This window comes from Gracilinanus agilis, chromosome 1 (assembly GCF_016433145.1).
Source record: "Gracilinanus agilis isolate LMUSP501 chromosome 1, AgileGrace, whole genome shotgun sequence".
Lineage (NCBI taxonomy): Eukaryota > Metazoa > Chordata > Mammalia > Didelphimorphia > Didelphidae > Gracilinanus > Gracilinanus agilis.
Window position 1 is genome coordinate 586,821,425 of NC_058130.1, and position 27,903 is coordinate 586,849,327.

The 27,903-nt window shown below is 34.4% G+C and overlaps 1 protein-coding gene and 1 pseudogene across 1 annotated transcript in view; one reads left to right on the plus strand and one right to left on the minus strand.

Moving 5' to 3' along the window:
• ATP9B (ATPase phospholipid transporting 9B (putative)) overlaps positions 1–27,903 on the plus strand; it is a 506,373-nt gene that overhangs the window by 413,232 nt on the left and 65,238 nt on the right. The window contains exons 16-20 of the mRNA XM_044683481.1: positions 8,590–8,751; positions 9,881–9,973; positions 20,716–20,799; positions 21,765–21,935; positions 25,422–25,520. Coding sequence (XP_044539416.1) covers positions 8,590–8,751; positions 9,881–9,973; positions 20,716–20,799; positions 21,765–21,935; positions 25,422–25,520 — 609 coding nt within the window. The remainder of the gene's footprint in view (positions 1–8,589; positions 8,752–9,880; positions 9,974–20,715; positions 20,800–21,764; positions 21,936–25,421; positions 25,521–27,903) is intronic.
• On the minus strand, positions 26,405–26,510 carry LOC123232599 (annotated as a pseudogene).

The following is a 27,903-nucleotide window of genomic DNA, read 5'->3' on the forward strand; positions in this document are numbered from 1 at the left end:
AAGGAAGGAAGGAAGGAAGGAAGGAAGGAAGGAAGGAAGGAAGGAAGGAAGGAAGGAAGGAAGGAAGGAAGGAAGGAAGGAAGGAAGGAAGGAAGGAATTGAGGAAATATAGGCACTTTTTTCTAATATGGTTGTTTATTTGAACCCTAGAGAGTCAACTAAAATTAAGTGAAACAAAAACTTATTACAGTTCAGCATATAAATCAAATGTATATCCACATTTCTATATTATCAACAAAACCTAGCAGGGGAAAAAAGGCTAATTTCATTCATAATAACTTAAGGAATTTTACCAAGATACACATAGGAACTACATAAATATAATTATAAAGCACTCTTTCCAGAAAACTGATAGGGCTGCATTATGAAATTAGCCTTGGCAGAAGTGTAAATAATTTATTCTTAAAAGTAAAAAAGTGGGTTTAGGAGACCAGTTAGAGGACTCTTTACAGAAAGGAGATAATGAGTACCTATATAGAAGTGGCATTGAAAGTGGATAGGAAGGGACAGATGGGAGAAATAAAGTAGGAAGAATGTGAGAAAGTCCAGAATGAGAAAAGTATTAAAATCTAAGCAACTCAAGACTTGCCATCCCTAGAAAGAGGGAAGTTAGGAGGTGGTTTAGAGTTATGACTATGAATTACAGTCTGGACATTCTGAGTTTGAGGTACCATCAGAAGTACATTCGGGGGGGCAGCTGGGTAGCTCAGTGGATTGAGAGCCAGGCCTAGAGATGGGAGGTCCTAGGTTCAAATCTGAACTCAGACACTTCCCAGCTGTGTGACTCTGGGCAAATCATTTGACCCCCATTGCCTACCCTTACCACTCTTCTGCCTTGGAGCCAATACACAGTATTGACTCCAAGAAGGAAGGTAAGGGTTCTTTAAAAAAAAAAAAAAAAAAAGTACATTCAGAAGGAGTTGAATAAGCTGGTGGCTAAAAATACAGTTTTCCTTGTGGAAAAGGCCTGTATTTGAATACCTTATTTAAGGAGTCATCTACATAGAGATGATAATTTAGACAATACAAATAAAATTGACAATAAAGAAAATCAAGACAGGGAAGATAAGATAGCCAAAGACAGAGAGCCTTGTTAGACATTTATCTTTAAGGTACAAAAAGGAAAAAAGTGTAACTGAGGAAGACTGATAGTCAGAAGAGTAAGAATCAAGAGAGAATAGTGTCACAGAAGGCAAGGGAAAAGAAAATTTGTTTTATAATTAATTTTCCTGTCAACTGAGCTTTGAGGGTACTTAACCTGGAGGAGGGAAGATTTAACCAAGGCATGACAGGTATTTGAAGACCATCATGTAGATGACTGTTAAAATATATTGTTTATTGCCACCCAGAAGTGCTAGAACTAGGAGCAATGGGTAGAAGCCACAGAAAGATTTTTAACTACATAAAGTTTTCCTCAACTTTTATAATTAGAGTTTTATGAAAATGAATGAGTTCCCCCTTGTAAGGATCTTCATGTAAAGGCTAGATAACTAACTACTTAAATGTCAGGCATTTTGAAGAGAAAAATTATTATTTGTATATATTTGGGCCAAATGAACTGTAACATGTTTTCTAACCCTAAGATTCCATGAAAAAAAAAGTGTAACTACAGCAGAGAACTGCTATTCTGTTTTGTTTCATTTTAATATTAAAATGCTAAAGGAGGGGCAGCTGGGTAGCTCAGTGGATTGAGAGTCAGGCCTAGAGACGGGAGGTCCTAGGTTCAAAGCTGGCCTCAGACACTTCCCAGCTGTGTGACCCTGGGCAAGTCACTTGATCCCCATTGCCCACCCTTACCAATCTTCCACCTATGAGCCAATACACAGAAGTTAAGAGTTTAAAAATAAAAAAATTTAAAAAAATATTTTTAAAAAATGCTAAAGGAACACATGTACAATCAGAGTTGTGAATTGCCATTGTGAGTAAGTCAGCTGGGCTGATTGAGTTAAAGTAGTGCTATCAAACTCAGCTTAACTAGATTAAAGCATAATTGAGAAATGTTTAGCAAAATTAAAATGCATTGTAAACTAGCTAATGTTAATTTGTGGTTTTCTGAGTGACTACTGAGTTAAAGCATAATCTTATTGGAAAATACCATGAATTCAGAAGCTAATATTTTTAAAGTAAAATATATCTAGTCATTTTCATTCCATGGTGTCTCTAAAACAGTTATTTATATTTCAAAAGGCATTAAATTTTCAATCCAATTTAACTTACTTCATATAGAACCCCTAAACGTGAATATTATGGACATTGAATGTTTTTCTATATTAATGCTTTTTTATCACTACTTTTTAAAGTTATATATTAGAAAGATAAATATATAGTATTTTCCTTGATATAACATATTTTTAATATGAATACTTATATATTCTTTTATATGATTCCTGCTATGTAGGTAATCCTTAAAATGATCAATACTTAAAAATATATGGCATTTTAGGCCAGGTATAATGAGCTAAAATGACTTTGCTACAAGTTACTAACTCAAATGGGTTGTGAATCCATGCATAAACTAAATAATAAACAGATGTGAGTCACCAAATATAGAATGCTTAAGACCTAGTTGCAATGGGACACAAATGAGATGATACGGTATTAGAAGAAAGATACAATTTACAGGTCAAAATGTAATAGTAACCTTTCACTGTGTAAATTGAAAATTAACCTTGGGAGTATTGTATCATTTTCAGCTTTTATAGAAGTGTTATTGTAGAAAAATATCTTTAAATTGTTTTCCTGTAATTGTAAACTTTGAGAAATGCTCCTTTTAAAGTGTACTTTTCTTATACTTTTTTATATTTCTTTTCTGCTGCCTATGTATCTCCTTTTATTAGTGCTGACAGTCCTATGTAGTGACATTAGTAATATGCTGTAAATTATAGTACTGTATTGTCAGCACTGTGATTTTAGCAAAGTAGTGTAGCTCTATAACTTAGAAACAAGCAGGAAACTCATAGGCTGAGTTCTAATTCCAGTTGTTCTCAGTGACTCACTGATGGCGAACATGTCCATAGACTTAGAGTTCATAGAACCTTAGAGGTCATCTCTACCTACTTTCCATCCAATGTAGAAATCCCTCCTACATAGCTTCCTTGACAGATGGTACCCAGTCTCTACCTGAATTTTTCCACTGAGAGGAAGCTTATTCTACCAAATATCAAGCGATGTATTCCATCAGTATGATTTTATAATTATAAAAATATAAAATCAGCTGGTTTTGTTCTCAGTGATCATTCATATAATTCTTAGTAGCTTTCAAAATATAGTTTTGCCAATTTGAATCTTTATAAAATATTGAAAAATATTTAGAGGAAAATTTACTATTTGAATTATGATATGCTTGTTTCTCAAAAAAAATTTTCAAAAAGAAATGAAATGTTGCTGTTTTTTTTTAAAAAAGGAAAAATCAGGTAACTAGAAAGCAGAACATATTAATATAACCATTAAAGAACCAAAAGAAATTCTCTGGCTTATTAGTCAAAAGACCTGAGTTCTAGTCCCATATTTCTGCTATACCTTATATGACTGTGTCATTTAACCTCTGTTGATCTCATTACCTCATATCAAATTAGATGACCACTAAGGGCTCTTATAGCTTTAATTTTCTATAATATATTATAAGAATTAATTATTTAATTTGATTCATTAGATAAGAAGGTTGCTTATAAGAAGGTCGCTTATAAAAATATCCCCAGCTTAGAGAAAGGAAGTTTTGAAGGGTTACCCTAAGACCAAGCTAGAATCTTCTTGGAGATTCCTTAAGAGAATTCCCAGTGATTCCCTTGGTGGGAATATGAGGACTCAACTGCAACTCTTGGGTTGGTCCTCTCAAAAGTAAAGAGGTGAAGGGTTTCCCTTGATTTGCTTGTAGAAAATTTTTAGAGACAGTTGGTCCAGAAAAACATCTTGGATATTGAAGGAGGTTTGAAAGTTTGCCTGATCAGAGAGCAGAGAAATTACTGAGCAGTTCTTCAGAACCCCTGTTGGGGACACCAGAGAATAACTGCTGGAAGAGTGAACAGCCTATGATCTGACAAAGACAGAAATTTGAGCTTTACTGGAAAGAGAGAGAAGTTGACAGATTTTATAATCTTAAATTCATCTGTTTTGGGAAATAGGTTTAGTAAGTTTAGATCATAAAATTAGTAGTCAAAAAGTATAGAGTTAAAGAGGATTACCTTTTGGGAATCAAGAAGACTTCTTTTGCCAGACAGATTTTAGAGGACTATAGATTTAAGAATTTCTTAGTTATAGGAAATAATTTTTCCTTTCTGTTTACTTTTACTTTCCTAAAATTTTAAAGTCATAATAAATAGTTTTTACATAAATATAACCAGTCTTAGCAGAATTTCCTCCAGCTGATAAGACCAGCCATTTCTAACTGTCAACCCACAGGATCACCTTCAACCCAAGAGCCTGAGCACTAACAACTGTTGGCAAAATACCAATACAGTTACCAATCAATAACAAGGATCAATAACCCTTATTACAACTGGAGAGCCAAGAACAGAACAAAAAGAACCAAAAAAAAAAAGAAAAAATACTGGTTATTATAAAAGACAGCCATACTGGCAGTATTGTTGTCCTAACTGATTTATAGGGTGCTTTTCCTTTGTCAACCACAGGAGGAACCAAAGAGCTTTGTCTGTCACTTGCCTGAAGCCTTCTCAGACTCAGACTGAGGAGCTGCATTTAGTGAAGAACAACATCACTAAATATGTTCTTCAAGTATATTAATATGGATGTGTGAAATATTACCACCATTTTTACTAAAAAGAAATACCAGAATATATACATGGGATACCATTCCCATAACCATTATTTAAATTGCTCTGGCTGAGCTTGCTGGATTTATTATAGTGGGTCCCATTAGATGGTTGTGGGATATTAGTGGTATTTCTAATTAGGATGTTTGTGTATTACATCCTAAATATATTTACAGCAATCAAGATAAAATAGCTATGAGATACAGAAAGGGGCAAGAAAATAGATTACTTAGGAGCAGTGATAAACAGATATGGCCTGGTGATTGAACAATTGAAGACAGGCACTAAATTGGAACAGGATACAGCAGAATTAGAAAATGCTGTGGGAGGTTGCTCTCCCCTGCATAAGGTTCCAGTAATCACACAAGACCAACAGTTGACCAAAGTCAAACACCACAAAGGGTTTACCAAGCCAACAATGACAGTTTTAAAAAGCACACTCCCTCATTTGAGGAGGAACTAGTGGCTGTCATTAGAAAATTTGAAAAAATTATAAAGCAATTTGATCCTCACTATCAGCTCTTGGAAATATTATTGGATGAACTTTTAACTAAGAGAGAGAAAGAAAAAATAGTGACTGAAACACATGAATGGCCTTAACTTCCTCCACAGTGGGATGTGAATGTACCTGAAGAATATGAAGAATTAGTAAAAGCAAGGCTAGCAGTGGTTAATACAATAGAACATTCTAATAGACCTGGGGCTCGGACAAAGTTTAAGTGGGTTAAGCAGGAAGCTGGAGAAACATTCCATGTTCATGGACAAACTCATCAACTTAGGAGAACATTATTTAGGATTGGACATATCTAAAGACAGGGATGTAAAGCATTTGAGGAGGCAGTTTATCAGGAATTCCTGCAAAGTATTAAGGCATTATTTCCAACAGTGTCCAGATTAGGGTGAAATGGGACTTGAAATAAGAAGGATTGCAACCTACATTTGCCAGCAGACAAAGACAAACAGAAAAATGAAGCTAATGACTTAGTTGAAGACCTGAGGAGAGAAATAAGAGAATTGAAATTGAAAGTTAGTAAAACAAACAGGAAAAAACAGTTATAGCTCTAGTAAAAGAATGTAGACAACCAAGGCAATCTAATGGTCCAAAAAGGAATTTTAACAATCAGTCTCCTCAGTGTTACTATTGTGGAAGGCATGGTCACTTTATGAGAGAGTGCAGATCATAGGGGCAAATGTTCAGATACAATAGAGGTTTCTTCCCAAATCACTTTAGAAACAATTCAGGTTAGTACAGGGGCAATCAATTCTATAACAACCAAGGCAGAGGGTATGCTGGATTTAGAGGCAATGGGTTCCCAAATGCATTTAGGTATGGGTATCAGCATAGGAGACCTGGCTATTCCAATAAATACAATGATGCATATTTCCAGCTGCTCCACTCAGGCAGATCAAATGCAAAACTATATTAAGAATGGGGATTGTCCTCAGTATTTGTAAGTGGTCAGTGGCAATATCCCAAAGCAAGATTCACAAAAGGGGGCACATGGTGGCAGCAGTCAATTATGAATGTTTTCCAAGTGCCTGGTCCATAGTAGATATTCTATAAATACTTATTCTTTCCCTTCTCTCTCCCTTCCCTGTTAGATGTATTTGCTTTATCAGTTCTGCATAATTTTGTTCTTTCTTTCAAAGGAAATATTCCACAGAATAGGTTAAAAGGCAAAAAAGCAATGCCTGCAAAGAATAAACTATAGTACTACTAATCTAATTTTGTGAGGAAAGCTCCAAATTTGAAACCAGAAGATCAGGCTCATATCCCAGCTCTGAACTTGGTGAGCCTTGCAGCCTTCATCAAGTAATTTTATATCCTTGAGCCTATGTCCCTGGTTTCTGTTAGAGTTAGCACTTTTAAAACTTTACTTTGTAATATCAATGTGAAATTTTTAACTTGTCTTATAGTTTTTCTATTGAGTCACATGTAAAAAGATGATTAAAGTCACTAAACTGTTAATGCCTTTTAACCTGACAGTATTGGTAGCTATAGTCCATCACCAGACCCATATTCAAACCATTTCCAGATTGGTAAAATTAAAGCTAATGCTTCTCATGCAAAATCCTTGAGAAAACAAGATCATTTTGCACCAAAATAAGGCATCTTATAAGACAAGATTTTGGTTGAATAAGTGGAATTGAGTAAAAGTAAATTTCATAATGAAACTGAGATGAAACAAATCCCCCCTTTTAATAAACTCTAGTGATTTCTCTTTACCTCTAGGATCAAATATAAAATATCATTTAACTTTTGAAGTTCATCATAACCTGACCTCTTCCAACCTTTCTACAATTCAGTGTCATGGGCTGTTCTTTGCACGAGATACTCCCAACACATGGCTCTCTCCTTTTTCTTCATCTCCTAACTTCCCTAGCTTCCTCCAAGATTTGGCTAAATTCCTATTTTCCATAAGATGCCTTTCCCTGTCCTCCTTATCTTAATGCCTTACTTCTGAGATTATCCCAAATTTATACTGTGTATATTTTGTTTGCATGTTATCTGTCCTGGTGGACTATGAGCTCCTTTAGAATAAAATGTATTTATTGCCCTTTTTTTATATCCCCAGTGCTAGATACATAGTAGGTACTTAATAAATGCTTGTTGCCTGACAATTAGAATATGCAAAATAAAACTCAAGTAAAAAGTATGCATAACTTAGCATGTCATATGTCTTCTTCAAAGCAAATCTAATGATAATTTTATATGAAAAAATAGAGATCTCTAAACATAAAAAAATTCTCTTTATAGCTTCTCCCTATCAGAATTATATTAATGACATTCATTGATTTCAAAAAGTAGCCATAAATATATCTGTGGAAACTTAGGACATACTATTTGATCTTTTCCTTATTACAAAGTCAGATAAAACATTTAAAAAATAAACAAAAAGGCATTATTAAATGAAGATCAAAATCTTCATGAAGATTTCAAATGTTGATAATTTTTCTCCAAAAAAACTTTATACCTCCAGCCTTTTATCCTTCTTCCATAATTAAATACTAAGTTATAGGCATTTTGCGTTACTTTAATCATAGAAGAGTTCTTCCGCTATGTTGTTTGTTGAAATAAATATGTAATACTTAAAAAGTAAATGTGCTTTCCAAAATAATTATAATAGTAAAAACATTTTAATATTAAAATTTTTCATTTAAGAAATATTCATAACTTTTCATTTTGATATATTATTTTTAATTAGCTTATTTTTCATTTTTTAAATGATATTTTATTGTAGATATATTGTACATGTTCTATAAAGCTAATATATCTATACTTTTGCAAAATTCTTTGGCCTCCAATCAACATGACAAAGTCATCTGTTTACAATATCATCAAATACATAGATTCAGGAATAGAAATAAGCTTGAGATAATATCTAGTCAATTTCTCTCCTTCCATAGCTTAATTATCTAGGACTTATGGGTATTTGTTTCCTACTAGTTTTTAAAGACCTCTAGGGAGCAACTAAGGAGTATTCACTTCAACTTGTTAGACACTAATTATATTATTAGTCTTCATATTGAATAATGATCTCTTTTTTTAAAAAAGGTTATTTAAACTTTTTTCATATTGCATATCTAGAATAATACTGTTCGGTATTATAATTGGAATAACAAACTATCTTACACACCTACCTCCACCTCCCAAACCTGGGGAGAGAACAACTCTTTAGGTTTCAAAGCTATAATCTTTCCTAGGTTTGTCACATCATCACAAACCTTCTGACCTCTAAACTAAAGCCTACAATTTGTCTTTGATGCAGTTTACACGAGGGAATAATTTACCTTTAATATTTTCCATGATTTTCTTTAGGTAGCTCTGGTGCAGTGGACAGAGAGTGTTGGTCTTACTCTTGTTAACAGGGACCTAACCTCAATGCAGCTAAAGACCCCTGGTGGGCAGATTCTGACATACTCTATTCTACAGATTTTCCCCTTCACTTCTGAGAGCAAACGCATGGGAATCATAGTGAGGGTAAGTTTTATAAACTTATTTTGGAAAAATACTTTCTACTCTTCTTCAAAGTATACATTATAATATAAATAAACTATTCTTAACAAGGTAGTTTCAATTAATTATTTAAAAGCTTTACTATTTTATGAAATCAATAAAGAGCTAAACAGATAAGTGAAATTGGAATCTGTTACCCTAAAAACTATGATCCCCAGTAAAATCTATGATTCCCAGAACTCCACTCACTTCATGTTGTTATGTGCTGATGTAAACAGAACATAAATTGGGTGGAGTTCCTCTCTAGCTCTTTTTCATTCCTGTTGGGCTTTGGCAGAGCAGCATTTTAAGCAGGTAGAAAAACTTAGTCATGTGGTTTCTATTTTGTCAGATAATAAACTTTATAAAATATAATACTTCAAGTATTTCACATTAATTTTAATCTTATAACAAGTTTCATCTTTAGTCATGTCCTTTATGTTTATGATTAAATATAGGAAACTAAAGTTAAGATTTCAGTATGCTAAAAAAATTTTTTTCAGTATACTTTATTTATAACTTCCTTATTCAACAAGGCAAACTTAAGAACACCTAACAATGGATGAGTTAGAAACCCCTAAACTAATCATGTATTGATAGAGGAATTAGTGAGGCATCAACAGAAATAAAATCACTATCTAACAAGGAAAATGACTGACTATACAGAAATGCTTGTGAATCTTAGAATCTTACTAGGACTATTTGAAATTAAAAGTTGGTTTAATATATATTTATGCTTTATGAATGTAAGTTTGCCAAATATACTACTGACCACTTTTTGAAGAGCATATGTCCACTGATATACTTTGGAATTTGCTAAAACAACTAAATACTAAGCAATATTGATAACAATTTTGTCAAATTCTTATAGAGTAAATACATCTCTATAAGAATTTGACAAAAGTGATGGCGGTGTTGCTATTATATTCACAAATATTTGGGTAAATTTTATTTTTTAATGGCATATCAATAAATGATCTTAGGTCATGGTTGTTTATCTCATTGGAGAGTTCAACCTATATAGCAAAAGGTTTATCTTGCATTAACCCAAAAGTTAGTTGTTAGAAGTGTTACCACTCAAATGAATCTGTGTTTATTTTCCTTGTATTTACAGGATGAATCTACTACAGAAATTACATTTTATATGAAAGGTGCTGATGTTGCTATGTCTAGCATTGTACAGTACAATGATTGGTTAGAAGAAGAGGTAAGACATTTCAACTTCTTTTGCCATGAAATGAGCTCTACAACATATTTAAATGATTGAATTTTATAAGTAGCAGAGAGAAAAAGTATACTTTCTATTCTCATTTTTATTTTACTACTAATATTACTAGAACAAGTTTGCAAGGGAGAATTTTAAGCCAAGCACTGATATCCAACAAAGTGCCTTAGAAGAAGGAAGTTGTTTTCATTTCTTTATGAAGCAGAAAAAAGAAAGCCATAAAATAAACCAAAGAGATGGGTCTCTTTTCATTGGACCTTTGCAGACTGCTTCTTTCTTTTAGTTTTAATCATGAATCAGATAGAAAACAATGCTCAGCCATTTCAACAGATATTTTACATTGTCAGAAGAAAATTGAGAATACCAAAATTTATTCACTCAAAAATTCCATAATAGTTTTAGAAATAACAATCAATTATATTATCAAAATATCAATCAGTGCAGTGCTTTAAAACATTTTCTAAACTATCATTAACTGAATTTGATTTTTTACAAAATTGACCTAATATGCAACATTTTCAACCTGTTTTCAAATTTCTCTACACAGAGTTTTTGCAGCCTAAATTCTAAAAGGAATTTATCCATCAAATTACACGTAAAATAATCATATTCTGTCTCAGAATATGTTTTACTTAGCTAGGATTTTACTTCAAATACTCAAGTTTCTGGTTTTTGAATGCTTAAGTAAATGCCTTTAAATTATCAGCCAATTCTGTCTTTTTCATATACACAAATCATACTTTGTTATATCTGTATATCCACATATGACCCAATATATAGTCAGGCATCAGCAGTGATCTTAATCTTCCCTGCACAAAGACAATATGTTAATATAAAAATCACACCACATATGTTCATAATGGTGTTGGCAATATGAATCAATATCTCCTTCAGGGCACTTTGATTTAATCAGGGACATGAATAAATTAAACTCCCTCAAGACCTAATAGAATGTCATAAAAAATACTTTTGGCGATAATGATGGACAATTAATTGTAAAGTATTTGTTTAATTTATTTAGCAATCTGAGGTCAAATCAATAAATGTCTTGCATCAGACTGACAACACTAAATTCTTTCCCACAAAAACAACTTTATTAAGACCATCATGCATTATTTTTACAGTCATATTTACTTTTTACAAAGAATGTCAAAGGTATACTATGCATCTCTCTACATATAATAACAACAATAAAAATAATAACATTTATATGGTGCCGTAAGGTTTGTAAAGGCCTTTAAGTAGTTATCTCTTTCCATGCTTACAAAAGCCCTGTAATTTAGAGGCCAATATTAGTCCCCGTTTTACAGATGATGAAACTGAAGCTCAGAAAGGTTAAATAATATTTCTTAGGATCACATAACTTATTAAGTGTCTGAGGCAGGATTTGAATGAAAGGCTTCTGAATCCATGTCTAATACTATATCCACTGTATTGCATAACTACTTCTACCTAAAAACTACACCTGGAAAAGCAAAATCTTTATGCATATATCTTTTATTCTGAAAGAATTTTTCTTTATCAAAAATAATGGGAAACATGTTCATGAGTTTACAGTGAACTCCTCTTAAGAAAAAGCACTTGGGGCAGCTGGGGGGCTCAGTGGATTGAGAGCCAGGCCTAGAGACGGTTCCTTGGTTCAAATCTAGCCACAGACAGTTCCTAGCTGTGTGACCCTGGGCAAATCACTTGACCCCCATTGCCTAACCCTTACCACTCTTCTGCCTTGGAGCCAATACACAGTATTGACTCCAAGATGGAAGGTAAGGGTTTAAAAAAAAAGAAAGAAAAAGAAAAAGCAATAAAACTGTAATGATGATAATAAAACTTTGTTCTCAAAATCAGGACATATCAGACTATTCTTCTGGAACAAGTAAATATTTTTGTAAACTTATACCTGAAATTTGGCAATATTTATTGTGAGAAAATGGAAAAAATAACTACTCAACTAGCAGAGACAATAGAGGTATATACTACTAAAGACAAACTTTTATTAGTTTACAATCTGCTTGACTCTTTGGCTGATTTACTTTCTTCCAGTTCAAATGCCTCTTGCTGTTATTGCTTCTCAGATTCAGAATTCCAAAGCATTCTTAGTGAAAGGCCTACACTTCATAATTTCCTTTTTCTTATTAATTGAGAGATCCCAGAGTCAATGGCTTTAAGAGCAGAGTACAGCACTCATTTTAATGATTCTGATAAATTGTTATTTCTCTCAAAAAAGTACTCAATTATGTTTAATAACCTTACGTAAAATTTCATCTCTATATAAAAGTAATACAGACTGCATTACAAGGCTTTTAAATTACACCTTTGTTAAAACTTAGAGGATAATCAGAAATGTTCGGCATTCTTTATCTGCTGCACAAATGACAGCACTTACATTTATATAAAGCCCTTTCAGCCCCTCACCTCCTATAAAGGTAGTAGTACAAATATTACCATCCCTACAATACAGAAAGGGAAACCAGAACAGAAAAGTTAAGGGATTTTAACCTGGTCGCACCTCTTTCTAGCACTAGAACTAAAATATGTAGTCAAGGGGTTCAGTTTATGCTCTTTCCACATCTTCATGTTTCTCTAATATTACACTAATAGGCTGTGCTTTCCCCTACATTAAATGGTAGGGGAACCATGTTTTCAAATTTCTGGAAAGCTTTTTCTTTTCTCTAAAGGTACATTTGATGACTGAAAAGTTTCACCAATATTTATGAATATATATAACTATATATATATAAACATATATATATATATGAAGGGAAAGTTACTTAATAAAACTGTTCTTCCTCTTGTCCACCAGAGAATCAGACAAGGCTTCCAGATATGAACATTTGGATCTAACATTGAGATAGAAGTATATCTTTATTTTCCATCAGTTAAACTGTAAGCTTGTCTTTCCCCATTCTAATATTCCTAAGTATTATATAGACCTCTGTGATATTATCAATTCTACATGCACAGAAGGTCAGACATTCAATATTACATTTCTCTCAGTTATAATAACTGCCTTAAGATTCATGTCTCTATTTTTATAGTATTGCATATAGAATTTATTTTTATACTTTACTATATATGGGTATTGTCACAGTGATTGTTGCTGTGGGAGCCATAGCTTTCTTTTCCAGCCCAGCCTTAGCAAGGTATTATCCTAGTTTACTGTTATTTATTTTTTGCAATTTTAAAATGAATAACCCATTAATTCAATTATTTGTTTAGTGATTTTCTGAAATACTTTATCAAGCTATAATCTGCACATTTAAATGTACTTTTAGAGTATATATTTTCTAAATTTTTTTTATTTTAAAGCCATAATCTTACCAATGAAAAATGCAGTATGTATCATGTGCATCAAAGTACCTTCAAAAGACTATTCTTTATTCCCAGTGAGACAGGTTTCAATTACATGGTTAGAGTTCTGGCAGCTTTTCTGCAGGGATATTTTGTCATAAAGTTCTTCATTTTATAAGACCCATGAGGCATAATAGAGTCAATTAGGAACATAGAGCCCTAGGATTTAAAAATTCTTGGAAGAAAAACTGTGGTAGAAATACCAAGTTTTCCAGGATTTCAATAATATACTTAAATGCAAAATAGAATCATAGGTTTGTGAATAGAAGTGACCTTCATCTAGGTATTCACCCCCAACTTTGTAGATGAGGACTGAGGTAAGGCTCAGAGAGATTAACATTTCCAGGTTTCATAGCTAAATGACAGAGCACAGTTTTGAACCCAGATCTTCTGCCTCCAAATCCAACACTCTTTCTACTATTCTACATTGCTTCCCGTTATTCATACAGAAGTGATAAATAAATTTGGGTAATATTTATTACAAATACTTCTAGAAAACAGTTATTAATTTTTTTAGGTTTTGTTGTATACCTTAAGTTGACTTTCCTCTGTTTTTCAAACTTTATAAAATATATGTTCCTCATGGAAAACTATGTTAAAAAATGTTACCTTTGAAGTTTTAAAGCCAATATCATTGCCAAAGAGAATTTCTGAACTACTTATTTATTTAATGACTAAAAACAATTAATTTGTTCTTTGCCCTCTTCAGTTATCTTAAATCATTTTACATTTAGGACAAGGTAAACATGTGATGTTTCAATAATAGGCTCACACACAGAAAGAAATTTAAAACCAAAAAAATGTAAAGCTTAGAATTAAAGTACAATCTGAAACATTGGCACTGTTAGCATAAACAAGCAATCTAGCCATTAAAATAAACCCCCTACTCATGCCCGGGGACTAAAAGAAATTAGAACAGGTTCCATGAGAATCAGACAGCAGGCCTGAAAATAAATTTAATATATTCTCTGTCTCTTTCTGTTCTCCTTTTGTTTGATTTTAATGGGAATCTGTTTGCAGAGGGTGCTTTGACTGCCTCCCTACAAGCATATGCTTATATTCTCTCATTCTTTTGATTTGCACACTAGAGATACTGCTTTACTACTCCTTGGTAAACCTTTTATTCATCTCTTGTTGACTTTAGAAAATTCTTCACAACAGCTGTTCTTTCTTCTTATCTCCCTAACTATCAGAAGATGACCTGCCCTTATGAGTACTGAGAAGTTTGAGACCATTTTGCTGAAGCTCCCTTCTTTCTTCTTTAAATTTCCTTCTATATCCTTACTCATTTATTATCTCAACTTTCTATCTCAGATAAAGAAATGTCCCTCTTTCTTACGAAAGTTAACCCACAAACGGTGTTCGTAAGCTTATCCCTTCTACATCTTATAAGACTTTGCTCTATCAGTTATCTTAGGTTTTATAATTTTTAATTTTCCTCCTTTCATTTGTTTCTTCATTTTTGTCTACAGATATCATCAGGCTTTCGCAATGCTTAAAAAAAAGGCATTCTGTTAAATCGACTACCCAAGATACAGTCCTATTTCTTTCCTTCCTCCTATTATCAAAGATCTCAAAAGAATAGTTTGTATCCCTGCGATATAACATAGGTAAAGTTCTTTGCAAAACCTAAAGTTTTATGTAAATGCTATGATTATAGTCATTATTATTTAAATTGCTCCCAATTCCTTACTACTCATTAATTGCATAACCGTTTATAATCCATATTTGCCTACTTTAACTATTCTCTGGAGGTCATCAGAGATGACCAGTTTCCATGCTGTATATCTCCTTGGTTCTTGGCCTCCTTGATCAAGTTTAAAAAGCTGCTCTTCACTTTTTGTTGACTTCTATAACAAGTCACTGTCATGATTCTTCATCTTTCTTCCCCATCCTATAAATCTTATCATTCCCGAAAGTTCAATGCTTAGCTTTTTTCCCCTTCTTTCTCCACCATTCCCACTTCCAGTGTCTGTCCCCTCCAATCTACACACTTGCCAGAGTAATCTATCAGAATCATGTCACTGATCATTTCAGTTATTTGCTTTTTGGTCTGGCATTCAAAACTCCCAAGTTCTGGTTCCAACCTGCTTTCTGACCTACTGCTTCCCTACATGTACAGTAAGTTCCAGGCAAATTATATTATCCATTAATTCTGAAATATCCCTCACAGTTTTCAGTATCTTCATATCTTTCATACACCTCTATACCTTATACACCTTTGTTTATATTCCTTCAGCCTGAAATGTCCAGCCCACCTTTTATGACTATTAATACCACTGTCTCCAGGAAATTTCCCCTGGTCTCCCAAGCTAAATACATCTTACTCTTCTAAACTCCACCACCTTATCATTAAAAATTTTTATTTTTTCAGTTAACAAAAATAGATTTTTTTTCTCCCTCACATTTCCCAACTTGCTACTGAAAAAAAGAAAAGAAAATCCCAGGTAGCAAATATGCATAATCATTCAAATCAAATTCCCACATTAATCATGTTGGGGAAAAAAATAAGTCTCATTCATTGCTCAGAATCCATTACCTCTGTTAGGATAGCATGCTTCATCATTAGTTCTCTGGAATTGTGGTTGGTCGTTGTATTGATAACTTACTACTTCTGACTAACATCTTTCAAAGTTGTTTGTTTATCCTTATATTGTTGTTACATAATTGTTCTCCTAGTTCTACTCATTAACTTCACTGTCATCACTTCAAAAAAGTCTTCCCAGGTTTCTCTGGAGCCATCCCTTTCATCATTTCTTGTGGCACAATAGTGTTCCATTACATTCATATTTTATAATTTGGTCAACCTTGCCCAAATTGATAGACATCCCCTTAATTCTCAGTTTTTTTCCATTCTAAAAAGAGCTGCTTCAAATATCTTTGTATATATGAAGGCTTTTCCTCTTGTTTAAATCCCCTTAGAGAAAAGCTTAGTTGTAATATCACTGGGTCAAAGAATGTGAACAGTTTGGTAACTTTGGTAGCAGAGTTCCATATTACTTTCTGGAATAGCTAGATTAATTCACAGTACTAACAGCATATTAATGTGTCTGTTTCTATGCAGTCCCTCAAATATTTGTCCTATTCCTTTTTGTCAGTTTTGCCAATCTTATGAGTGTGTAGTAGAACTTGAGATTTTCTTTAATTTGCATTAATGAGTATTGGTGATTTGGGGCATTTTTCATATAATTTATGGTACTTTCGATTTCTTCATTTGAAGACTCCTTGTTTATAGCCATTGACTATTTTTCATTGTGGAAATGGTTCTTATTCTCATTTGAATCCATTCCTTCTATATCTTAGAAATCAGATTTTTTTTTTGTTGAAGGAACTTGCTACAAAGATTTTTCCCAACTACCTGCTTTCCTTCTTAATTTTAGCAATGTTGGTTTTGTTTGTGCAAAATCTATTAAATTGTATGTAATTAAACTCCAGAACATTTTGTTGCTATCTCTCTTAGGACATTTATCCCAGTCTGCCTATTACTGTGGTCATTTCTCTTTAAGTCTTCCTAAAACAAACATTTTTCAGATATTAGCTATATACAAAACATTATGGTATAAGGATAAAAAGGCAATAAAAATCTAGTCTTTGATACTATGGACTTTGTATTATTAGTTATATCTCATAGAAAGAGCTATAACATAATCACAAATATGCAATGAATATATAAAAATTGTAATGCACAATACATTTTTTTTAAACCCTTGTACTTCGGTGTATTGTCTCATAGGTGGAAGATTGGTAAGGGTGGGCAATGGCGGTCAAGTGACTTGCCCAGGGTCACACAGCTGGGAAGTGGCTGAGGCCGGGTTTGAACCTAGGACCTCCTGTCTCTAGGCCTGACTCTCACTCCACTGAGCTACCCAGCTGCCCCTTGCACAATACATTTTTGATAAAAAGCAGGTTGCAACTTAGTAGAAAGCTTTCAAAAAGAGTTACTGTGACAACCCAGAAAAATTCATTACCCAAACCTCTCATGATGAGGGTCTGTCAACTCATTTGGGTCCTGAGATACCATACCATCTGTCACCATGTCTATACTTGTAAGAAAGACTTCCTATCTTAATAAAGACCTACTGGAGCTTATATTCTATTGGTATAGTCTCCAAAGAACCCAAATTACTTTTATGCCATAGACATGATAAATTGCAAGGTCAGCAACAAAACAAACATGTGAGAAATGTCCCCAGGTGCACATAGAGAGGGAGAACAAAGCAGCCACCTCTGGTATGTGTATCATAGGTTTCCCAATACAGCTTTAGAAGATGTAAGCCATTCAACTTTGGAATTCCATCTCTGGTGCCCACAATGTCCTTTTTGGTAATTTCTTGAATGCAATATCTAGTTGGCCCCAGCCATATTTCACATTAGCCATATTTCTTTTTCACCACCAAACTTCCAAAAACCCTGAAGGATTTAGCTCACTCTTCTTTGGAAGTTTTGAGTACAAATTCACACAGCCTTCTGTATCTCATTTTCCTTAGCCATGATTTACCTTCCACTTAAACCAGTGTTGGGCAAATGTTCCATCCTGCAGCGCGAAGTTATTCCTAATCTGACGAATACAGTGACGAATACAACGAGTAGGATACGATACAATGAAACTTCGAAAGAGTTGCCTTAGAAACAGACTGACAGATGAGCATTTCCCTTCCTTTTGGCCCCCTCTTTAAAAAGTTTGCCCATCACTGACTTAAACCATCTTTTTGCCATCTGTCCTACTGTCAAACACAGCATGTTCACATATATTTCCCATCTCTTTCTCTGGAAACCACATTCAAATAAATCCTGCTATTATTACAAGGAAGAGCATATCAATCTATTCCTCAGTGGTTCAGTTCACCAGCACTGTGACTTCCCAAACCATTATACCCTTCCCTGGCTAACACTTTCCTTAATTTGCTACCACCCCCCCCCCATAAGAATGTAAGCTCCTTAAGGACAAGTACTGCCTTGCTTTTGTTTTTGTAGCCTTAATCCTTAGCACATGATGAATTCTTTTTTTCTTTTTCATTCTTCAAGCATTCATTCATTTCATTTATTACGCATTGCCTTTAATGCTACCCTGTGGAACCAAACAAAACAAACCTATTTCCTCTTTCCTATGACAGCTCTTAAAATTCTTGAAGACACCCCTCTCCCTTTCCCCCAATCACATCTTCTCTTTTCCTGTTTATATATTCCCAGTTCCTTAAGTCCGTAAGGTCTCAAAAGATTTCACCATCTTGATCACTCTCCTCTGGATATTTGATGTCGTCAATGTCCTTCATAAAAAAATATGGTTCCTAGATCTGAGCATAAATGTTCTGAACAAAGCAGACCACACCTGAATGTGACTTGTATGTTCCTCATTCTAGATGCCTCTCTTAATATAACCTCATATCATCACATTGTTGTTCTTATTCAGTCATTTCATTCATGTCTGACTCTCTGTGAACCCTTGAGGGTTGGGGTGGGGAAGCCTTTCTTGGCAGAGATACTGGAGTACTTTGCAGTTTCCCTTTCCAACTCATTTTTACAAATGAGGAACTAAAACAAACAAGATTAAGTGAATTGCCTAATCATAGAGCTAGTAAATGTCTGAGGTCAGATTTGAAATCATGACGATGAATTGTCCTGATTCCAAGCCCAGTACCCTAACCATTGTGCCTCTTAGCTGCCCAATATCACATTAGTCCTCATGTTTAAAATAAGAAAGTTGAATGATGACCTCAAAGTTGCTATTCTGTGATCAGTAACTTTAGCTGCTATTGACTCATACTGAATTTGATGTCCAATAAACCATCAACCCCCACCCCATCCTTTTCAGATGACCTGTTACCTACCCATTTCTGTCCCATCTTGTACTTGTGAGGCTAGGCTTTTTAAAACATAGATGTAATAACTTTCTGCTTGTTGGATTTCATCATATTAGACTTGACCCAATATTCTAACCTGTCAGGACTTGTTTATCAGCTCAATTCAGTCATCCATTGTCAGCTATCTCTCTTAGTTTTGAATCATCTACAAATTAGGTGGGCATGCCATCTATCCCCTTCATATGTCTTTAATAAAAATGTTAAATTGGGAGCAGCTGGGTAGCTCAGTGGATTGAGAGCCAGGTCTAGAGCCTGGAAGTCCTAGGTTCAAATCTGGCCTCAGACATTTCCTAGCTTTATGACCCTGGAAAAGTCACTTAACCCCCATTGCCTAATCCTTACCAATACTATATATTGGTTCTAAGTCAGAAGGCAAGGGCTTTAAGAGAGAGAGAGAGATATGAAATGAAATGAAATGAAATGAAATGAAATGAAATGAAATGAAATGAAATGAAATGAAATGAAATGAAATGAAATGAAATGAAAATGAAAGTATCAAATAGCACAGGACTATACATAGATTCCTGAGTCATTCTACTGGAAATTTTCTTAACATCAAACCATCCATTTATTCTGTTCCTAATTCACCTATCTGTATTTTAATCTAGCCCACTTCTCACCATCTTTTCCATAAGAATAGTAGGAAAGGTTTTATCAAATGCTTTAGGTAAATTATGTCTTTAACATTTCCCACATCACCCAGTCAAACTTAATTCTGAGAGTATAATTTTTTTTAAATGTGTGTGTGTATTCATGAATCATAGCATTTCCAAAGAGATTTAGAATAAATTATAAATAAATCAGCACAGCTTAGTGGAATGGAAGTTTGTTACATCAAGCCTCGACCATTGTAGAAACAAACATGCTGGTGGGTCTGCCTGCCTCAAGACTCTCCTCACTCCAGACTACCCTCCATTTCCTTAAAGCCAGGTCTGATAACATCATCCACCTATCAGTAAACTCCAATGGCTCTCTTTTGTCTCCAAGAGCAAATAAAAAATGCTCTGTTTAGTATTCAAAAACCCTTTATAACCCTAGCTATCTCCTACTTTTCAATCTTCTTATATTATACTCCCTGCTATATACTCTTTAATACAGTGACCCTGGTCTCCTGGCTGTCCCATATGTCTTCAAGTCCCAATGAAAATCCTGTATTTTATCCAAAAGCCTCTAATACTTCTTAATTCCAGTGCCTTCTCTCCTTTAGTTATTTCCTATTTAAACTATGCAGAGCTTACTCTATCTGTATTTGTATGTTGTCTCTCCTGTTAGATTGTGAGCTCTTAAAGAGTATAGGTCCCACATTTCAGTCATCATTGTATCTTTGCCTCCTAGTTCTTAATAGTATTTTATGCTATTTTAGTTGTGTGAATTTTGATAAATAAGAAGAAAATGGGGATAATTAAGAGCCTTAATATATATGAATGTAACAAGCATAACTTTTAGTGTAAGTAGGATTCTTCCAGCTCACAAAATACTGTTTGCAAAATTGCCCTTTTTCTTTTTTTCTTTTAGTGTGGAAATATGGCACGAGAAGGTTTGCGTACTCTCGTTGTTGCCAAAAAATCATTAACAGAAGAACAATATCAAGATTTTGAGGTATGTGATCTATAATTATTAATCTTCCTAGTCCTAGTGTTTTATTTACATGCTTTCTTAAAATCAGAATGCTACATGAGACAAGAGTTTCTTTCCTTTAAAACAGTGGTTCCCAAACTTTTTTGGCCTACCACCCCCTTTCCAGAAAAAATATTACTTAGCCCCCTGGAAATTAATTTTTTTTTAATTTTAATAGCAATTAATAGGAAAGATAAATGCACCTGTGGCCATCACTGCCCACCTGGATCGCTGCAGCACCCACCAGGGGGTAGTAAGGCCCACTTTGGGAATCACTACTTTAAAACTACAGTTAAAGGCTTGAGCCACTGTAATGTCTTCACACATATAGGATTATTAGCATCTAATCCTATAACTCAAAACATAAGAAATTTAAATAATTTATTCTACTACAGTCTTCAGAATAGATGAATTGGAGATTATATCCTAAAACCTCAGGGATCTGATGTTAATAAAATCACAGGTTCTGACATTTGTGATTTCCATTTTTCTAACGTAAATACATAAACTGAAGGCCCTTTGAACACTTCCTGCATATCATTAGGCTCAAATCATATTGACCCTAAAGAATTATGTCTAAGAAAATGAGATATTATTAGTGTTGTGTCAGATGGTCCAATTCTTTGTTCTTTACCTCTTATAACTTCCCATTCCTAGATTAGCAGGAGCCAGTGGTTGTGAAAGAATGAAACAAAATAAAACATTCTTACCTCAGGGATTGTAGCCTTCTCAGAAGGCATGGATCTTGCAGTTCCCTGTAGTTCCCATATTAGTCACAGCCATAACTTTGCCAAACACTTTGTTCTAATGATGATCTCTTGCTACACCTAATCAAAGTAATTTTCAATTTTTTATAAATATCATGCATCTTCATAGAATCAGTAAGACGTGACAAATTCAATCTGTGAGCTTTGATAAGTCATAACAGTCTCTGTTCTTGCCCCTAGAATCGATACAGCCAAGCTAAGTTAAGTATCCACGACAGAACACTCAAGGTGGCTGCTGTTGTAGAGAGTGTGGAGAGAGAGATGGAATTGCTGTGCCTCACTGGAGTGGAAGACCAGCTTCAGGCTGATGTCAGACCAGCCCTGGAGATGTTGAGGAACGCAGGGATCAAGGTATTCAGGGCTTCTCTGCTTACTTTCTCTGGTCTTGTAAGAAATGCACACTTTGACCCATGACGAGTTTTTAGAAGTTCATTCAATGAATAGATGACCACATTGAAGAAGCAGAATCTTGAAGAACACAAATGCTAAGAAGTATAGATCCAAGGATCTTCAAGTTAGAGCTTAAGAGATCTCAGGTCATAGAACTGGAGTTAGAATTCAGAGATTCCAGCCCCTTACTTAACAGAGGAAGAAATCAATGTCAGCACTAAGGAAAGCCACTAGGCATGCTAGTCAGGGGATTTTTATTAACCTTGAAGAGAAGATTCCCCCTCACTCCATGATACCTCAATGCCTGGAATCTAATTCCTCCTTAAGTCTGCCTTTTAGAATCTCTTTCTTAAGGACTCAGCTTAAGTACCACCTTTTATAGGAAAGATTACTGGTCCATCCTGTTGCTGGTTTGTTGTTGTTGGCAGTAGGAATCCAAATGATAAGAGAGATCTAAATCTCCTTTGTAGGCTCATCATCCATATTGCAACCACTAACCCAAGATATCTCTCCATGGTTCTGTGATAAGCCTTGGGCGGGGAGGTGGGGGAGAGCATCTCGATGAAAAGTATGTATTGAGTGCCCATTAAATGCCCATTGTGTAAAGCATTTTACAATATATACACCCTTTTCCCCACTGTATTGTCATCAACTCTAATTGATTTAATGATCATCTCAATGCATATGACTCAGATCTATATAGGTGTTCCACAGGCTTTCCTGGGTTGCAGTTACCTGTTGGACATTTCAATCTGAGTGTTCCATAAACATCTCAAAAACAAGAAATAAAAAACAATTCATTATCTTTTCCCCAAAACTTCCACCTCAACTAAATGTCTCTATTTCTGTTGAGTGCACCACCGTGCTTCTATCTGGTTCACTTCTTTAGTATCTTCTTTTATTTCATTCTTCCTCACCTCCTATACCTACTCACCAAATCTTGCCATTTCTCCCTCTATGACATCTCTCAATTCTTTACCATTATCAATTTCCATATACCTACCAACATCTAATCCATAGTCATCCTTCCTGTTTTGCCATTGTTATTTTCCTTAAGCATACATCTAACTAACCATGTTACTCCCCATCTCAGTATACTCCAGGCCTTCCCAATCATCCCACAATAAAATAGGAACTCTTCTGTTTGACATTTAAAGCCCTTCACAATCTGACCCAAATTTTTCCAGTCTCATAAATTAATTTTCTGCCTGTACTTTTATAGCCCAAGCAGATTTGTCTTTTGCATTCCCTCCCCCACCTCCTAGCCTTCGCACTGTCTCCCCCTAACCCTACTGTAACTTCAAGCATGGGATCTATTCCCTTCTCATGTTTGCCTTTTAGAATCTCTTTCATTAGGACTTAGCTTAAGTACCACCTTTTATAGCAAACCTTTACTAGTCCATCCTGTTGCTGGTGCCTTCCCTCTTCCCCAGACTATTTTGTTCTATTGATATTTCTTTACTTGTTGCACCCCCCAATAAAGTATAATTTTCTGGCAGGAACTATTTTACTTATGTTTCTGTATCCTGGACATACTTCCTGACATATGTAGGTGCTTAATAAACTCTTGATTGGTTGGTTGGTTGGTTGGTTGAGTGCGTGAATTTTTTTTAATCCGGGTCACACTGGCCTGTTTGACATTATCATTGAAGGAACCAACAGAAAGACAGACTGAAAATGAGGGGAAAAGGAAAAGATCACTTACCTAAGTTCCTAGAAGTCCCAGGAGTATAAGTGATTGGGGCTCAAGTAGAAGACTTAGCCTTGACTTCCTCAGCCTAAAAGAATGGAACAGGGTTGAGTTGTTCATGTCTGCATTTATTGACTGAGTGCTTCCCTGGGCACAGCCATTGAACATGATGCTACTTATATGGTTCTTGTCCTCAAGGAACTGCTGCCCCAGGAAAGAAAACAGAACAAACACTAAAAACCAAAGAACAATAAATGCTTTTTAAAAAAATTCTAGGAAATAGATAAGTCACATCTATGATATCAGATTAATTATACAGGTTGTGATTGCCATGAAAAAATAGTAGCTACAAATAACTTTAGAAAAGGAATAGGGGCAAAATACATTACTGGAATGAATTGACAAGCATTTATTAAGTGCCTTCTATACCAAAAACTGTTCGAGATGCTAAAAATACAAGATGAAAAAAAGACACAGTCTCTGCCATGAAAAAGAGTCTATGTAGTCTATGGAGACAAAAAAATAATTATACATAGAGAGTATGTACAAAATAAATACATGGTATTTGGCAAAGGTAGGAGCTAGGAACTCAGGAAAAGTTTCATGTAGGAAATGGCTCTTGAGTCTTGAAAGGATGAAGGAAATAACATGCATAAAGTAAATTAAATTCAAATATATATGAAGTAATTTCTGGAAACCACATTTCAAGGTTATGACTGGTAAATTAGAGGTGAGAAAATGAAGGCAATGAAGATAGACAATTTTGTCATCATCGTTGTTGTTTGTCTAGGACTTGACCATTACAGAAAAGAGACACAGGATATAATAGCTTGAAGGGATGGTAGAAGTAAGTGAAAATTTTTAAAGGGAAGGTGCCTCCTTCCACATAAAGAGAAACTGGAAATTAAAGATAGTGGAAATGATTGAAGAAGAACGATTTCTTTATGAGAGTATATCATATAGCCATGGTAATATATTGCATTTCTGGATCTGAAGTCCATTATTTTAGAGTTCAGAGAGAGTCTTCAACAGGTGTGCTGCAGAGTGACAAATTTGGGGGCTACAATTGTTCTCAAAGACCAACTTTCAGAGGAGCTATAATCTATATGAGTGGAGGGTCTCTGATACCTGTGAAATTAAAGATCCTTGAAGTGTTCAAGAAAGCATGTTTAAAACCAAGTTCTATACAATTTTACTGATTTTGACTGCATATAGATATGTGCAAATCAGCAGGAGGAATGAAAGGAGGTTTTCTATTTCTGATAATCAGTAATAATCATTTCTAGATTATCCTGAGGCTGTTTATTTGTGGTTCAGTATTTCTAGTCAGTCATTATTGATTCACCAGAAAGGTGACTGTGTAGGCAGGTTGCCTAATTACTGGGGCATCAGTTTCTCCTTTTGTAAAAATAGTTTAATCTCTGTGAAATTCCAGCCTTTAAAATTCTTTGAGTCTGTGATTACAATGTTTTGCTTGCATGGCCATGTTAGTTAGGTAGGTCTTTTTTTTTAATCCCTAAGGAAAAAAATGTGCCTTTTCACATTAGAATCCATTGTGAAGAAATCAAATGTATGTAAAGCACTTTGTGAACTTGTAAGCTATTGTTTGAATTAAACCTAATTATTCACCTTCTTCCATCTTTTAATTAGTATGGCAAAAACATTCCCCTTCCTTTGCCTTTCCTTTTAAGCTAGGCTGACAAAGAATGAAACTGGTTTAAAATTCTTTAAGTTCATCTGTTTAAATTGTTTTCTAGATATGGATGCTAACAGGAGACAAATTGGAAACAGCAACCTGCATTGCCAAAAGCTCTCATTTGGTATCTAGAACCCAAGATATTCATATTTTCAGGCCTGTAAGTATATTTCAAAATAATTTGAATTAGATCTTTTATCTTAGCTGAAATTATACCATATTGTTCTGTAAGAATACATGAGTAGTAATTTGCTGATCATTAAATTTCTAATTGGAGGAGAATATCCATTAACTACCATTTTTACTATTTAATTTATAAAAATCTTTAGAAGAATCTAATATGATTCAAGATAAATTTTCTGATAACTGAGTATTTTCAATGATAATACAAAAGCTGCTTTTTCAACAGTGCCCCAAATACAAAATAGAAATGCTTTTAATCTACCATTTTCAAATTGAAGTATTTTTCTTAATTGTCTCTTAAACAAAATTAGTAGAGACAAACTGAATTTATGTGTATACTGTATTATTAGTTATGACTAAATTCAGTTCAAACAAAAAATAAAGATTTCTTGGGTCTTGATTGATGGTGGGTGAACAGACATTATATGTCTGTGTCTGTTCTAAATGAACCACTTGCACCTACAGAAATAATTATTTGAATATAATTTACATGTAAATGTAGTTTGTTGTGAAGCATCAGAATAGCAAATTAGGCCCTGCAGACTACTATTTGCAATTAAATTATTAATGCTTCTGATAAAACTTGAGATCAATTTTTGTTGACTTTTCAATGTTATAGCACCACAAATTGTTTTCCAGATCTATCTGTTTTGATTTCATCTTTTTTTCCCATTGATATTTTCAGAATTATGGTGATATATGAGCTAGAATGGAATTTGGAACACATGAAGTTTAAAATTTTGCTAGAAATTCATAATTTATTCTTGTGTCACTCATACATAGTATTTAGTCTAACCTAAAAGAAAAAAAAAACTAATTAATAGTGGTTAACGGAAATATTCTACAATGTCGTTTTACATAAAAGACTTAATAAAATTCAAAATTATAACCTAGATATTCAATTCTGTTTTGAATTACTAAATCAAATATACTACACTTGATCTTGGCCAAAAGGCCAAGAAGCAATTACTAAATCAAATATAGACAACACTGGATCTTTCTATTTGAATTTTTTAAATGATGCCAAGCCCAAGGTTGAATTCAAGAAATTGTTTAATAGAAATGATGTCACTCTTGATCCATTCTATAGATCAAGAGACACTTCATGGATTCTGACATCATCTCCACGGAGTAATTAATATGACTTCACTGGAGAAAGCACTGCATGAGTCAAATAATCATTATTGTGGTCGTATCTTAAAAAGCAGCATATTATAGAGTGCTGTCCTCAGAGCCAAGAAATCCTAGGTTCAAGTCTCACATCTGATACATATTATTTGTATAACCCTGGACAAGTCACTTAAACCTTCAGGGCCTTAGGCAACTCTCCATCATTTCAAACTGCAAATCAATAGGGAGTTATCATAGATTTGGCCCCTATTAGAGGCAGGTAGGTAGCACAATGGATAGAATGCTGGGCTTGGAATCAGAAAGGACTAAGTTCAAATATGACCTCAGATAATTACTAGCTGTCTGACCTTGAGTAAATCATTTGACCTTTATATGCCTCCATTTCCTTGCCTGTAAATGGGTAGAATAGCATCTTCCTCCTTCAATTGATGTGAGGATCAAATGAGAAAATAATTGTAAAGCAGTTAACCCAGCCAGGTACTATGTAAGTATTTATTCCTTTCTCCTTTACCTATCTATCTTAAGGTAGTACCATAGCAAATATTAGGGAACAGCACATGAAGAGCGTTTAATACAATTCTGAATCATTTCATCTCAATTTTATGAAACTCTGGAATTTCTAGTATAGGGAAAACTAAGTTTAAATACATAATATGTTTCTATGAGAACTATTCTATAATAACACTTTTAATATCTATATTATTCGTTGTCCTTTTGAATAACAATATTTTAAGTATTTTGGTTTTGTTTGTTTGTTGTTTGTTTTTTTAGGCAATGGGGGTCAAGTGACTTGCCCAGGGTCACACAGCTGGGAAGTGTCTGAGGCCAGACTTGAACCTAGGACCTCCCATCTCTAGGCCTGGCTCTCAATCCACTGAGCTACCCAGCTGCCCCCAAAGATCTTTTTTTGAAAAGACAAAGTAGGACAAAGACCGTCAGAACAAGAAGGGACCTTAAAGCATAGAATACCAGGGATTCTTCACCTTTTTTGTGTCCCGGACCCCTTCTGATAAAACTTCCATCTTGCATATTGGCTCCAAGGCAGAAGAGTGGTAAAGGCTAGGCAATGGGGGTTAAGTGACTTGCCCAGGGTCACACATCTGGGAAGTGTCTGAGGCCAGATTTGAACCTGGGACCTCCCACCTCTAGGCCTGGCTCTCAATCCACTGAGCTACCCAGCTGCCCCCATTTTAAGTATTTTGTTGCAGTTGTACTCTTAAATAAATTGA